At 35.4% G+C, this 16,630-nt stretch overlaps 1 protein-coding gene across 1 annotated transcript; it reads left to right on the top strand.

Annotated features, from left to right (window-relative positions):
- Positions 1-13,776: 13,776 nt before the first annotated feature.
- On the top strand, positions 13,777-15,102 carry LOC106373591 (F-box protein At1g49990-like). The gene has a single exon (XM_013813744.3). The coding sequence runs from the start codon at positions 13,777-13,779 to the stop codon at positions 15,100-15,102; it is 1,326 nt and encodes a 441-aa protein (XP_013669198.2).
- The last annotated feature ends 1,528 nt before the right edge of the window (positions 15,103-16,630 follow it).

The following is a 16,630-nucleotide window of genomic DNA, read 5'->3' on the forward strand; positions in this document are numbered from 1 at the left end:
CAAATATAAAACTATAAATAATTTATGTTACATATTTTGGACCTCAATTTCTCATCCAAAATTAACTCTAATTTTGACAAAGTGATATGTCATTTTGGCTCTAAACATGCCAGTTAATCATTAGTGAACTTAAAAAATATAGCATTTTCTTGTTCTTTTAGAAACGCCTCCTCCCATTAACACCCACAAGATGATCTGCCATTACTTTGTTTGAAGGAGTATAACATGCCCTACTCCACTTATATCTCAAAGCTATAGACTAAATTATTAAAAGCAAATGTTTATCCTCTATTCTTACATGTAACACTATTTAGTCATCAAGGAACTGGGTATGGACCGAAATCTGGCAGTGATTTGGGAATATTCAGTTTGACTTAGTTTTCTCTTTGAACATATTTCTTGAGATCTCTGGTCCTCTAGGTAAAGTTACCGTCAAATCTTATCTTAATTCATAAGCTAACTCATTCCTCTTGACGATATAACAATTAGATCTCGTGACACACTTTTACTATATAGATCTTCAGTAGTCATAATAATGAATATAATCCTCTAGAGATTGATCCAACTAATATAAGTTGTCTATTTTGTCAGCTTCTTTCAAGATACAATTCAATGTATGTGCATAACAGTTGTTTTAAAATCATTTTATCATAACTCACTAAGTTCATATGGCATCTTGTCATCGATTTTATATGGTAAGCATAGTTATCCCCATATTTCACGAGCAACTTAGAATCATGCATATTTTCATTTGTTATCCATTAATAGTTTAAGGGAGAAAAAAATGATCTACACCTCTTTTACATTCAAATAAATAAAGGCCACATTTGAAGAGTAGTACAATTTTCTTTCTTTAAGAAAATGCATTTTTTGATGAAATTTGAAATTTATTGATAGTGTAAAACGAATGAGCATTTACAAGACTCTAATGTGCCATTTTATAAGATTTACAAGGCAATATCTTGAAAAAAATATTCTACCTAGGTGTTGTCCGAGACGACAAACCATCTTTGCATCAAGCCTGCATAATTATGGTCGGCCCTGTAACGGAGACACGTTATTCTGTTGCGCACCGCCTTGTCAATAATACGAGCTACTTGATCAACATTACGGAACCCCTGACTGATGCCTCCTCCCATTTCTTTCTTTCCAACTATGATAGATGGATGTCTGAAACACCATTATGAGTAGGATCTTGTCCATGATCTGCAAGTTATTCACAGCCACTGTTTCCACTCAATCTATTTACTAACTTGTCCCAAATACTATGAAACTCGCATATTTTATCACAATAACTATTTTCATAGTTCTCTCGAGTTAGATTTATAAATCCAAGTTGTATGTTTTGAATTTTTCCAAAACATACTTTTATTTTTTTTAGCAAATATACATATCTACCACAAGATATTTTTTGTGATATTATTTGTGGTATCAAAATCACTATTCTATTTGCAATTTTTTATAAACTTTTATATTTTTAAACAGATTTTGTTATAATTAAAATAAAATTTAAATTTATATTTAAAATTTATTTTTCATTAATATATTTAATGAATTATTGAAATTTCAAAGTTTTGTAATAGTATATCTTGTAATAACACATGAACTAAAGATTATGTTTTTACTATTATATTTTTGTATATAACCATTGTAGATAATATATTGTTGTGAGTTTAAAATAAATAAAAATAATAAGATAATATATAATCGTAGATACAAAATTTTAACATATGTTAACAATTTTATTTTTTGTATAAAATATTACATAGTTTACGAATTCTAAGTATTAGCAGTAAATGATCATTTATTTATTTGTGTAAATGAAAGAATTTTATAAAGTTAAGTAGATTAATCTACCAATTTAATACAATTATATCATATTTAATTCATATAGTAGTTCAATTTCAATATAATATAGACTACTAGGGTCGGCTCGGGCTACGCCCGGGTTTGTTGTTTAAATTTAGTTTCAAAAAAAAATTGTTACGGTAAATTTTTTGTAAATTAATAATATTGAAACTGTGATAATATATTGATTTTTAAAATAATAAATTTGTAAAAGTGATTTTAATTATTTTTTATTTAAAAGGAAGAAAAAAAATTATGTATGGTACTATATATTAGTTTAATTTATATATTTAATTAAATGATTTGATATCTAAAATGTGTGTTGAATTTGATGATCGAATGTAATTGTCTTTTATCTGTAATTCAATGAAAATGTCAACTTACTGAAATAAAAAAAACAAATTAAAGATGAATTTTTTTTTCAAAATGAATTTTTTATGTTTATTTAAAAGTTATATATATAGTAGTTATTTTTTTATTTTATTAAGATCATATATTTATATAAAACTTCTAAATTTTATTATTATTATTATTTTATTGAATTAATTTATATTTCACATATGTCCAATTCGAGACCAACAGAATTTATTAATTTTCGTATTTATTCATTTACCAAATATTAATTTATAGATTTTCTACTATATATATATACATATAAATTATTTACTATTCATTATTTGTGTCTATATAATGAATCTCCACGTTATCAGTTAAATATTCTTATTATCAAGCATTATCTCCTAAAGCAAAAACTTCATTGATTGTAGGGAAAATTTTATGTTTACCACTTTTCATCTTTACCACCATTTAAATGACATTTTCAAAAATACATTCTTCATTAAGTGGCAAAAGATTTTTATACCATTGTAATCTATATATATAATAAATCATTATTTAAATAAATAAAAAAAATTATGTTTTAGAATTATACTTTTGAAATTCGAACTTTTTTATTTTTTTTTTGAAATTTTCCTTTTTAAAATTTTCTTTTTGAAATTCGAAAATTATATTTGAAACTATTTTTAAAAAAAAAATTATATATTTTTTAAGCATTTATTTATATATTTATTATAATCCTAAATTCCACATTCCAAAAACCCTACCGCACCCCTCAGCTCTAAACCTTAAGTCTATATTAGTTAAACCTAAGGGTATAAGTGTCTTTTACCCTCCATTAAAAATGAGGGTAAAAGTGATTAGTGTAAACATGAAAAATGATACTATGAATGTGGTATCTGTGGCAATTTTCCTTGATTGCACCATCTAATTTGTTAAGAAAATACATTTCAAATTGAAACGAACATATAATCGAGTACAAAACCAAAACATATTGTTTCGTTTTAACTGGTTCGGTTTGGGTATTGATCTCAAGGCTATGTGTGAAAGAAATTTTGTTAAATGAATTAAACCAAAAATGTATTTATTTATTTTAAATGAAAACAAATCGAACAAACTGATTCAACCACAAACTCCCCAATACTTTAAAGAAAATAAAATCTGAATTCCTTTTTAGCGTATGAGCATCCGCATTACTATCGTTCAAGAAGTTGCTGACCATAACATTCATACTCATGAAGCTCTCTCACACCTACAACCAGTTCGTTGTTTGTGATGTTCTTACCTTTTGGTCTCAGAAAGTATGATATTTGCCTGGCTGAATGCTCCATAGGCTTGTTCCTTGGTGCGTACTCTAAAGTTTAATCAGTCTGACATCCACTAAGCTAGGTACACTTCTTTTTCTTTCTCACTACTTGTTTCCTAAAACATTTGCCTTCACTTCTTACGGATTCATTATCTATCCTTCACTTTTGGTGATATATCTTCTCAAAATGCATGTAAAAAGTCCTTCAGATATTTCCCAGCATATTGATCATGCTCTGCAGAGTTCTGTTTGCGAGATGGACAAAACCACCTTGGGTTCCAGATGGAAGCTTTCTAGTCTTTTATGAAATTCGATGGCAAGCCCATCAAACACACAAAGGCTAGCATCTGCATCACTGCGAAGAGGAGTTGACGTTAGGCGGGATAATGAGACAGTTATGCAGAGTTACTTTTGCAAACTCCTCTTTAAGTTTTCAGTTATACATATGATGGTACAATGTATTTGGGATTTGTGGAAAACGATCTAAGCGGAGTCTCTGGTTTCAGCATATCTCTCGTGAGGGTATATAACAGTTCTATTATCTTTGAGACTGATCATCCACTTGCGGCACGTTGAAGTAGGGACATATAGATAGAAAGTAGAAACACACCTGTTTGGAAACAGAGGTGAACTCGTAAACAAAGCTTATTCGAATTTAATTGTATTTGAGAAAATAAGTTTAATGTGAAGCAATTAACAAAGCACTAAAGCCTTTAAAAATGGTAAAATCCTTCCATAGACACCCCCCACCAGTCAATGTGTTATAAGAAATAGAAGAACTATACCAAGATTATGCACGCTATGCGTATCTAACAAAACCCATCCAATAAAAAACCATCCAAAATCCTCACATAGACACTCACCAATATCTGAACCGTCGGCCGCCGCTTGAGAAGACGACGACGGTGAATCACTGAAATAGAGAAGCTCCACAGCTTGTGCAGGCGGAAGCTTAATCAACAACTTGAAACCACCGGCGTTCTCGGGAATTAGCTTTGTTAGTTGCTGAAACTTGTCGTCGCCGCCGCCGCCAAGATGAAGAGACTCAAGCCATCTTGCTTCCCGGAATGGCCCAACCCCGCCGGATCTAAATTTGAATGCTCCGGTAAGATCCATCAACATAACAATTCCGAACAACAACACTGGAAATTTAAAATCTCAGAGAATCTCTCGAATGAGAGAGCAAGAAATTTACAAAAACTTTTGGAAGCCTGAGACTGATTCTCAAGGGATAGGTCTGATTCTTTTATAGGTGGAGCTTGGAATAGGGATAAGACTATTCAATGGAACTGGTAATGCATGTTAGGAGATTAATCGAGAACGAATCGACACCAGAGGAACCAACATAGACGCAACCATCGGTCACGAAGACGATGCCTAACGGGCCAACCTTATAACATATGAAGCCCAAATATAAATCTCTTGCTTCCGAGCCCACCTGAAACAACAAAGAAAGTGTTTAAAACAAAAGGGAGATGACAGGTGTCGCGTCCATGATGCATGATGACACGTGTCGCGCGTCCATGACGCATGACTTAGTGACGTGGAAAGAGAGAACACAACTTTATAATAATATATAAATAATTATAAACTTATAAAAATAGCATAGATTTTTTTGTTTGATAATACAATTTTAATTAACATTTACTGATAATATTATTATATTACTAATTGCGAAATTAATCAATGTATTTTTTTTATAAAACCTTTGTGTGATTCCAAATGCTTTCTAGGCCCAATAATTAATGTATTATTTAACTAAAAATATGACTTTTATCTCAAATTTGATACCATTTTAGTTTGGTTTTAACTGATAACCATTTTATAAATTTTTAAAATTATTTATAGAAGTTTATTACTCCAATCCTTATCCCTAACTACTAATACCTAATCAATTATCACTACACCCTAATCCTAAATATTAGGTTGTTTGATTGAGTGAATTTTTGAAAATTGGTAATCAACATAGTCTATTTCAAACAATTTCTCAAAAAAAATATTTGAAAATTTTAGTAAGATTTTCTTGCATTTTTCCTAACAAATTCTTGTTATAACTAAAAATAAAATTTTAAATTTGAAGTTAAGTTCAATTTATTATTAATATCTTTATGAATTATAAAGATTTTTTAAAAATGTTATATATTTATTTTATTAATGTAATTAATCAAATAATTCGTATTAGTTAATTAATTAATGAAATAGTCGTACTATAACCTTTTTGTAGTAGATTTTTTAGTGAGTATATTTTAATTGAAAAGAAGCCACTCAAAAAATGTTCAAGAAATCCATATGTGTTAATTAATCGTTTTATATAGGACTGGTGATAACGAGGATTATTCGGAGTATAGGTGAAGCCTCAATGTTAACGAGTTATTGATTTATTTCAAATATATTTTTATTTATATAATATATTTTAGTTTTGTATTTAATTATAAAATTATTACGATGAATTATCAAAATTAGATATTTCTTATTATATAAAACAAAAGAAATCAGACAAATTTGTGGATTTAAACTAACATTATTGGTTAATTTAACGGATTTACAATTATATAAATCAATTTTAACCAATTTCAACCTATTTGAAACCGTTTAAACCTATTAAATCATGTATAATCGGATTTTAATTAAATTGTTTCGGATTTGATTGAGTCTTGGAGTTCTCCTATTTTTGCAGCTATCAAATGTTTTACCTTTTGAGTTAGAAGAATTTAACCCACATTTTTTAGAATTATAAAGCTTATACTCATAGTAGAAGTTGTGTATATTCTTCTAAAAATTATAGTTTTTGAGACGGCGATGAAACGGGAGATCTAGGACTCGATGATTCCGCGAAGATGGGAGCCGGGGATTGGAGCAGGAGATTGGTTCGGTTTGTTCTGGCATGATCAAGACCTTGATACGGCGTATCAGGACTGTTACTCGGGTCGATTGAGAATGGATTTAGGTATCAAAAAGGGGATCTGCGGAATTTTAAGGAAAGTTAAGATCTGGGTTGAATGGCGGTGGATTGCGATTATCATCACGATGAAATCACCAATCAACACAGGTTGTACAATGGATTGCGATCCTTTACTATCTTGCTTTTATTGAATTGGGAGTGATCTCAATTATCAATGGTTGATATGGGTTTTACGGTTTTTTTGGGAAGCAAGATCGGGTGATATCAATTTACAGAGATACGGGATAGCGGAGGATTATTATTGGAATGAGAATATGGAAAATTGGGAACGATATAACAAGATGACAAGAACCCTTCTTTGGGATATCATTCTTCTTTCATCTTGTTATATCAAAGATCCAAAGTCGATTATTTGTGGTGTTATCATGACGCATAGCAACTTGTTGAGCCACAGTGAGGAGCAGAGGAACGGTGAGGGCAAGCGCAAGAGATTGAAGATCTCTGTGGCGCATTTTGACAACTCTGCTCTAATCAGGACCTACTCCAAAACCCTGATTGGAAGGTGCATGAACCCAGTGGAGCAGGAAATGAAGGCATTGTTCACAAATCTTCCAAAGATTTGGAAATTGGAGGAAAGGGTCACGGGTAGTGACTTGGACTTTGGCAAGTTCCAGTTCGACTTCAAGACGGAGGAGGAACTTGAAGCAATGCTGAGGCAGCAGCCTTTTCATTTCGACTACTGGATGCTGGCCTTGGCGAGGTGGCAACCAAAGAAACTCAAGGATTTTCCTTCCAAGATCACGTTTTGGATCAGAGTTATTGGACTCTTGCTTGAATTTAGGACCGTTCCTACATTTGAGAGCATTGGTGGTGCTTTGGGGAGAGTGGTTGATGTAGATGTGGTACATAACAGAGTTCAAGTTGTGGTCGACGCTTTCAAGGAGCTATGCTTCGAAACGACGATAGACTTCAAAGGAGGAGAATTCTACGAGGAGGAGGAAGTGGCGGTGTCTCTGTGCTACGAAAAGCTCTTCGGTTTTTGTAAGATTTGCGGGAGTCTTTGTCACAAGGAGGAGCTATGCCATCTTGATGAGAAGAATACAAAGGTGAGTCCAGAAAGAAGGAGGGAGAACAGAGAAGGGAATGGGGGATGGACTGATGGTGCGAAACATGAGGAGCGAGCTCGTAGTTACAAGGGCGTGGTCATTAACAGTAATACGGGCCAACAAAACAGAGAAAGAGACAGTAGAGAGTATTATGGGAAGGGTAAGGGTAAAATGGTGGAGGCACCAGACTCTAAGTGGGTTAACGTTCCAGAGCGAGGCACCAGGAGACCTCCTAATCAATATGGAAACTACAGAGGTAATGGGGAGGGCTCACGGGTTAAAACTACATGTCGAGAAGACGTTACAGTTGTGGAATCTTGAGCTCAAGTGGTGTCTACCAGGTCATATGCAGCGCAACCAAGAGAGGATCAGGGTCAGCAAGTTGCACCTCAGGTAACCCATGAAGAGGGAGAGATCACGAGGAACGGAGATGCTGCTGCAACACTACCGTCTGCAGAGTTTCAAATGGAACTAGCTAAGACGCAGGCGGAAGGGTCGGAGGTGATCGTGGAGGCTACTGAGGAGGAGAGGGGTCTACTTACAGTGCAATGAATGATGGAGAAACAAGATGATACATATGAAGATATTGATATAGAACTAGATGCTATTAATGCGGGTATGATGGAGAGTGGCGTCAACTTGGAGACAGAGGAAGAGTTTCAAACTCTTTTAGAAGAGGAGCTTGAGCAAGCTTCTGAGGCTCAGGCAGAGTACGCTCACACGCAGGAAGAGGAACAACTGGTGACTGGAGATGCGAACATCAACAAGGTATTGGGGACAGGTTATTTGGCGACGAGGCAAAATCACCGTAAGAGGTTATTCAAGCCCACCAGCAGCACTGCGGGAAGTACTAAGATGAGAATGGCGTCTGTGCTTGTCTCACCACGAAGGAAAGTTGCAGCTAAGGTTGGGGCTCGTCATGGAGACAATACCAAACCACCGTAGAACAAGGGACCTTCAATTCCGAAGCCGGTTAACTTAAAATTCTAAGGTTATGGATCAAACCTCATTTACAATGAGATTACAAATGAAGGATTTGGTTTATGGGGGTGGCGCTTTCATTATTTCAATAAATTTACTTTTCTTTGAAGTTTTAGTTGGGTTAATGGGTCTGGGGGCAGTAATCATTGTTATGTTTCTCTCGCTTTTTGTTAAGAATTGGGATAAGATTGGTCTTTTGAGTTCATGGTTTTCTCTTCATAGATACGTTTTCATGCTATATTGCGATGAGGTCTTGTCGAGGAAGATTTGAAAATGTGGAAATATTTGGTGCCCTATCACTGATTATTTTCTTATTGTATCGAGGTTTCTTGGAGACATGGAACTTGTTAGATATGTATGGGGAGTGTTCTACGTGAACAGAGGATGGTGGATCAACTGTTTGGTCTCGATTTGGTTGTTATGTATGGTTATACTGTTAAATTGGCAGGGACTAGGGAACATGGTGCACTTCTGGTGGGAGCTAAAAAGCATAAGGAGCATGCGGATGAAAGGTGTAATTAGGAGTGCATAAAAGGTTTCACGGCATCGTCGGTGCAGAGCCATTTGGGGATTGTTAGGTCGTATGGCAACTGAGTTCAAATGTCGATCACATTTAGTGATCAAACAGACCGTATTGGATTATGCGTGTGTTATAAAAGTTATTCTTTATTTGGTATATGTAATTTGGACTATGAGGAATACTTGGAAAGCTGGAAGTGGAGGTGTAGATTCAAATTTCATACCTCTTAAGGATATTTGGTATGCGATGGTGCAAGGTTTTTTGATCTCCTTGCATGAAATAAATAAGTGTAAGATTTTGAAGCGACTTTGCTCAATTTATGGATTAGTAGGAACAAAAATGGATGTTTCATTTCTAAGTTTGAGTATTAATATGTCTAGTGTATTAGCAGGACTTTTGTACGGATGTAGTGTGAAATTCAAGAATGGGAATAAGGGGTCCAAATGGTATGTTCGGGAATTGATAGTAATGGGAGTATGGTATTGCGACATTGGGATCATAAAATGGCTAGGTATCTTTAAACCCCAATTTTCTGGCTCGAAAGAGCAATACAAGATTTTTTATATATGAAAATATTAAGGTGGAATTGTAGAAGACTTGGGAGTCATTGAACCATAAGTTATCTTCGGGAGATATGGCATAAACATAAACCAGATTTTCTATTCTTATCAAAAACGAAACAGGATTTCGAATTTGTACAAATGTTTCAATCACACTTTGGATATGATAGTTTGGCTACTGTGGATCCAAATGGGAGGAGCGGTGGTTTACCTCTTTTTTATAATAATGAGTATCAGGTTAAAATTTTATATTCTAGCAACATAATGATAGATATTGAGGCGGTGGTCAAAGGAAAACAAGCTTTTCTTACTTTTGTTTATGGGGATCCGGTGCAAAAGCTAAGAGAACAGATATGGGAGAGATTAACTCGATTTGGATTAGCACGTTCGGAACCTTGGTTCTTATTGGAGATCTAAACGAGATCACTGGGAATCATGAAAAGGATGGGGGCTCTCTACGTTGTACAACTTCATTTATCCATTTCAATAATATGATAAAGAATAGTGGCTTATTAGAATTTTCGGCTCGAGGAAATACATTGTCTTGGCAAGGAAGAAGGGGCAAAGGAAAATGAGCAGTGACGGTCAGATGTCGCTTGGATCGGGCTTTGGCAAATGAAGAATGACACACGCTTTTTCCATGTTCTTATACAGAGTATCTAAAGATGGTGGGGTCTGACCATCGTCCAGTTGTGGCTTTCTTAGAGGATAATTTTACAAGGAAAAAAGGGGGCAATTTAGGTTTGACAAAAGATGGATTGGTCAAGAGGGGCTCATGGAGTCGATTGTAGCCGGTTGGACGGAGAGTCATGAAGGACAATTAGGAGATCTTGTTACAAAAATTAATAATTGTCGTCATGAAATATCTTCATGGCGTAAAGATAATCAACCATATGGAAATGATAAAATCCAAGAGCTTCAACAGGCGCTTGAGGAAGTTCAAATGGATAATAATAGATCACAAGAAGAGATTATTGAGGTTTCTAGGAAATTGCAGGAGACCTATAAGGATGAGGAGGAATATTGGCATCAGAAAAGCAGGAATATGTGGTACTCATCTGGAGATCTGAATACTAAATTTTACCATGCTTTGACGAAGCAGCGTAGGGTTCGTAACAAAATAGTAGGACTCCATGATGAAACGGGTAATTGGATAACGGATGAGAAAAGAGTTGAGAAGGTGGCAGTTGATTATTTTGAGAGTCTGTTCACGACCACAGATCCAACGGAATTTGATAGTTTTTTGGAAGAGATAGTACCATATATTTCTCCCCAAATGAATCAAATATTACTGAGAATGGCAACGGAGGAAGAGGTCCGACAAGCTTTATTCATGATGCATCCGGAGAAAGCGCCAGGACCGGATGAGATGACAGCTCTTTTTTTCCAGCATTCCTTGCATATAATCAAGAGAGATGTGGTTGAGATGATGAATAATTTCCTTCTTACAGGAAATATGGATCCACGTTTAAACATTACTAATATATGTATGATTATGAAAGTCGAGAGACCCACAAGGATGACGGGATTATGGCCGATAAGTCTTTGTAATGTTGGTTACAAGATTATCTCAAAGGTTTTGTATCAAAGATTGAAAATTTGTTTACCAAGGCTAATTTCGGAGATACAATCGGCATTTGTGGCGGGCAGGTTAATATCGGATAATATTCTTATAGCGCAGGAAATGTTTCATGGACTGAGGACTAACAAGTCATGTCAGAATAAATTTATGGCAATCAAAACGGATATGAGTAAGGCATATGATAGGATCGAGTGGAACTTTATTGTGGCTCTCCTTCACAAAATGAGATTTGATCCTCGCTGGATTAACTTGATGATGGAATGTATCTCTTTGGTTCAATATAGGGTACTTATCAATGGTCAGCCACATGGTCTTATTATCCCTCAACAGGGCTTACGGCAAGGAGATCCTCTGTCTCCGTATTTATTTATTATGTGCACTGAGGCATTAATCGCGAATATTAAGAAGGCGGAGAGAGTGAAACAACTTACTGGTTTAAAGGTGGCAAGAGCGTGTCCAGTAATCTCTCATTTGCTATTTGTAGATGATAGTCTTTTCTTTTGTAAGGCAAATAAGAAGGAGTGTCAAACCATTCTCAGGATTTTAAAGGAATATGAGGATGTCTCAGGGCAACAAATTAATTTCCAGAAATCTTCAATTCAATTTGGGCATAAGATTGAAGAAGCTAGTCGTCAAGAATTGAGGGATGTTCTGGGAATTCAAAATATAAGAGGCATGGGATCCTACTTAGGTTTACCAGAAAGCCTTGGAGGATCTAAGGTACAAGTATTTGGCTTTGTACATGAACGCTTGAATAATAGGGCTAATGGATGGACATTTCGATTTTTTACTAAAGGAGGAAAAGAGGTAATTATTAAATCGGTAGTTACAACCCTGCCAAACCATGTTATGTCTGTTTATCGGTTACCGAAGGCTACCGTTAAAAAATTAACAAGTGCAGTAGCTCGTTTTTGGTGGAGCCCAGGAAGAAGTTCAAAAGGTATGCATTAGAAATCATGAGATAAATTATGCGAAACCAAAGATAATGGTGGTTTAGGTTTCAAGGATCTTATTGATTTTAACACGGCAATGCTTGGAAAGCAACTATGGAGGCTGATTGAGAAGCAAAATACTCTTTTTTCAAGAGTCTTCAAAGGACAGTATTACAGGAATGCTTCACCCCTGGAACCGATTTGCTCTTATTCCCCGTCATATGGCTGGAGGAGTATTATTTCTGCTAGATCTCTGGTTTGTAAAGGACTAATTAAAAGGGTGGGAACAGGTTCGTCTATCTCTGTATGGAATGATCCTTGGATCCCAGCCACTCGCCCGAGACCAGCAAACAAAAATTTTCACAACATTTATCCAGACCTCACAGTGGATTCTCTCATTAATTCAGAATCTCGCTCTTGGAATTTACAAGTAATCATGGCTCTAGTGGATTCTAAGGATGCAAAAATTATTGAAAGTATTCTATTAAGTAGGAATCAGATTGAGGATATGAATGAATGTCATTTTACTAACAATGGAAAATATTCGGTCCAATCAGGTTATCAGGTGGAACGAGTCTATCCTGATAGGGAAAAACCACCAGATTTTTATGGCCCCACAGTGGATATACTTAAAGCTTTCTGTTGGAAAGTGCGGTGCCCCCCAAAAATAAAGCATTTCTTATGGCAACTTCTCTCAGGATGTATATCGGTAATGAAAAATCTAAAGGCAAGAGGGATACAAGGAGATATATGTTGTGCTCGATGCGGAGATCCGGAAGAATCCATAAACCATGTATTTTTTGAATGTCCCCCAACATGTCAAGTGTGGGCATTATCCAAGATTCCGTCACCTCCTAATATCTTTCCTATCAGCTCATTATTTGCTAATATGGATCATCTTTTTTGGAGAGTTCAGCCAAAGATGGATGACCATCAGTTTGCATGGATTTTATGGTATATTTGAAAAGCCCGAAATAACAAAGTTTTTAGTAATCTGGATATTGATCCTAGGGACACTCTTAAATTAGCTGAATTGGAATCATCACTTTGGGCAGAAGCACAGGTGGGAAATGACCCAACGAGGGGGCTTTCGGTACAGACCAGTCCTCCCCTAGCGACACCAGGTCGATGGTGCTTCCTAGATGGCTCATGGAAAGATCAGGACTTATTTTCAGGGCAAGGTTGGTATAGTACTTTACCGGGGTTTGATGGTCTGTTAGGGGCAAGGAATGTAAGGGCATGTCTTTCACCCTTCCATTCGGAGGTAGAGACATTGATTTGGGCAATGGAATGTATGAAGAATTTAAGACAGTTTCAGGTAACGCTTGCAACGGATTGTTCTAAGTTGGTGAAGATGGTTTCAGAACCAGAAGAATAGCCAGTATTTGAAAGCTATCTGGAAGACTTCAAGCTTCTCAAAGGAAATTTCCTCAACTCAGACATCGTCCATGTACTTCGGACGGCGAACCTTCGGGCGGATAGTCTAGCACGCAGTGCTAAGAAACAACCGTCCTTTGTTCACATGGATCCGATCTGGTTTATTGATTTACTTTCCATTTGTTTTTATACCAAATGATTCACTTCCATTTCTACATTTTCATCACATAGTAACTATTGATTTTCTTGACCTTTGAATTGCAATTAAGTATCCATCAATAACGTTTTATTTGCTCTTAGCCAAAATTCAAATCCCAAAACCGAAAATGAAAAGGCCTCTCACAGAGAGTGGGGAAGACAACCCTAACCCCTCCAAAAAACTCAGCAAAATCTCAATGGAGAAGAGAAGAAAAAGAATCCCAGCAGAGATACTGATGGAGATACTCGCCAGACTACCCATGAAAGCCATCGCCAGATTCAAATCAGTTTCCAAAAAATGGAACTCCGAAACCGAATCTCCTTATTTCATCCGTCGCTACTTCTCTCTTCACCCAAACTCATCAACATGGTCTCTCATGTTCCTAACCAAGCTTTACCATCCTATCACAGAAGCCATCGGCTTCCACGGACGGGACACATGGGATCTCCCCAAGTCTCTAGCTTCCTACGTACTGCCTTTCCAACCGTACCCAAATCTCCCTACTGTTAACAACTATTATTACGTAGCTTCGTCCAATGGATTGATCTGGATCGAGGTCTACCTCACCCATCACAACCGCAGATCATTCGTGGGTAATCCAGTTTCGAAGCAATGGGTTGAAATCCCTCAGCCTCCGAATAAATGTGCCGCCACTGGTCTGGTGACACGTGTCGAAAACGGCCTGGTTACAAGCTTCAAAGTCGTTAGGACTTGTAGTAACCAGACAAGGAATGTGTGGAGAGTGTATGTGTATTCGTCTGAGACAGGGTTGTGGAGTTTCAAGCGGCTTTTGTCGTTTTGTCCTGTCGATGGTGCTAATCCTCCGGTGAATATCGACGGGAAGCTCTACCTGTGGGAAAAAGATTCTCGTGAAGAGGATCTGATGGAAAACTTTATTCCTAAGGAGTTTGGATTCCTTGTTGGTTATGACTTCTATGGTGATGATAATCAATGTCAGGTTGTACCTCTACCTATCCCGGACAATAAGTACGTTAGGAGATGCTTAACTACGTCAAGAGGCGATGTTATGTACGTGGAGATATTGTATCGTAGATTGAAGGTTTGGAGGCTGAGTAGCAACAATCTGGAGGGTAGTGAACTGTTGTGGGAACTGTCGCGGGAAGAAATCAACTTGGCGTCTATTGGATTTGATGTCTTCTGTTTTCCGTTGGCTATGAATCCGTTTGATGATGATATCATCTACCTATGGAGTCGGGAACATGATTGTGTGGTAACGGGTAACTTGCAGACTCTAGAGTTTGTTCTTCATCAAGAATCAGAGAACTGGAGTAGTGCCAGTAATGGAGGTTGCTGTCGCTTTAACAAGTTGGATTCCAAGAGGTATATGGACGGTTTTCGCAATGAAACTTCTACTTCTGTCGTCATCTTATCCCAGTTTGTGCTTCCGCCGTGGATGGACTTGGTACCCCGTCCCCCCCACATACTCGTTTAACTCTCTATTAGCATCAGATATGCTCTCCCAAGTTCAAGTTGCATGATAACATGTGTGGTGCATTCTATTTATATTTTCTTTTTGATTATTATTTTTGTTTCACATATATCTTTGCAGTTCTGTAAGAATTTCAAGGGAAATATATGATTCAGACCTTTACATAAAAATATCAGAACACAAGGCATATTGTTTTTTTTACGTTAAAATTCTTGTTTAACCTATAACAATCTTGGCAATGCTGTAAGAATTGCGGAGGAAATATATGATAAATTGATGATGACCTTTACATAAAAATGTCAGAACACAAGGCAAGTCCTACAGGCAACAAAAACTAAAGCATAACCAACTCTTATACCTTACGAGAAGAGCAATGGTTTGCAGTCTCAACTCTTTGACAAACACAAGTGACAAGCCCAAAGTACTTCTCATTTGCAAAGTATGTCAAACTGGAAGGAGCAACCCAAAATATATCCTATTACATAATGCACTCTATATAATACAAGATTAACTAATTAATATTTAATCATTTCATTATACTATTGTTACTTTACTTACATACTTAGCCGCAGCAAAATTAACGTACCAATCCATATGCATGCATACAGATACACTTTACATATTCAAAACAAAGGAAAATTATAGCTACATGGAAGAAACCAAAGAGAAAAATATGAACATTTTCTTGACTGAGAATAAAAGTAACATGGTCCGATCAAGTTAATTTAGGTGCATTCAGGTTTTGTTCCAGTTAGAACCAGTTTACTTTTGTTTAAACTTCATATTTCCCAAATCCCAATCAAATAAAAATTGGTACTAGTACTTTTGTGAACTTGATAAAATTTAGGGAGTGGCATTTGGGTAGAAGCGTCACACATATGTCAATAAAGATTATAATGAATAAAGCTTGAATATATTCGATTCTAATTATTTTGGACTAAATTTATGATGAATAAAGCTTGAATATATCTATCTTATTAAAATATAAATACTTTAAGGTTTTGTTTGACGACATAGATAGCAGTTAAAAAAATAGCGTTGTTTGGAAACATGGATAACGAAAAAAAAGTAATGGTTTATGCTATTAAAAAAAATTGGAAGTCCATTACATTATTTTGAAAAGTAATGGATTTATGTTACTTGATATACATATTCAAATCAAAATAATAATTTAAAATTGATTTATATCAAAAATTCATTCAAAATATACATATATTCAAAATTTGATTTTTACTAACATATTTTCTAATAAACATTATAAAAATGTTTTCAATATATATAAAAAAAATACAATAAAAAACCTAATTTCAAACACCAACTTAAATTATGGTTTTTATATTTCACATTGAAATTTAAAAATATAATAAATGTGATTATTTTATATGATTGTACGTATAAAATATTATTAATTATAAGAAAACTTATTTGATGGTACGTATAAAATACGATTAATTATATGATAACACATATTTTTGTAACTTATGATGACACATATAGGATATATAATAGTGAAGGGGTGGGCGTTCGGATT

The sequence above is a fragment of the Brassica napus genome, chromosome C9, assembly GCF_020379485.1.
Source record: "Brassica napus cultivar Da-Ae chromosome C9, Da-Ae, whole genome shotgun sequence".
Classification (NCBI taxonomy): domain Eukaryota; kingdom Viridiplantae; phylum Streptophyta; class Magnoliopsida; order Brassicales; family Brassicaceae; genus Brassica; species Brassica napus.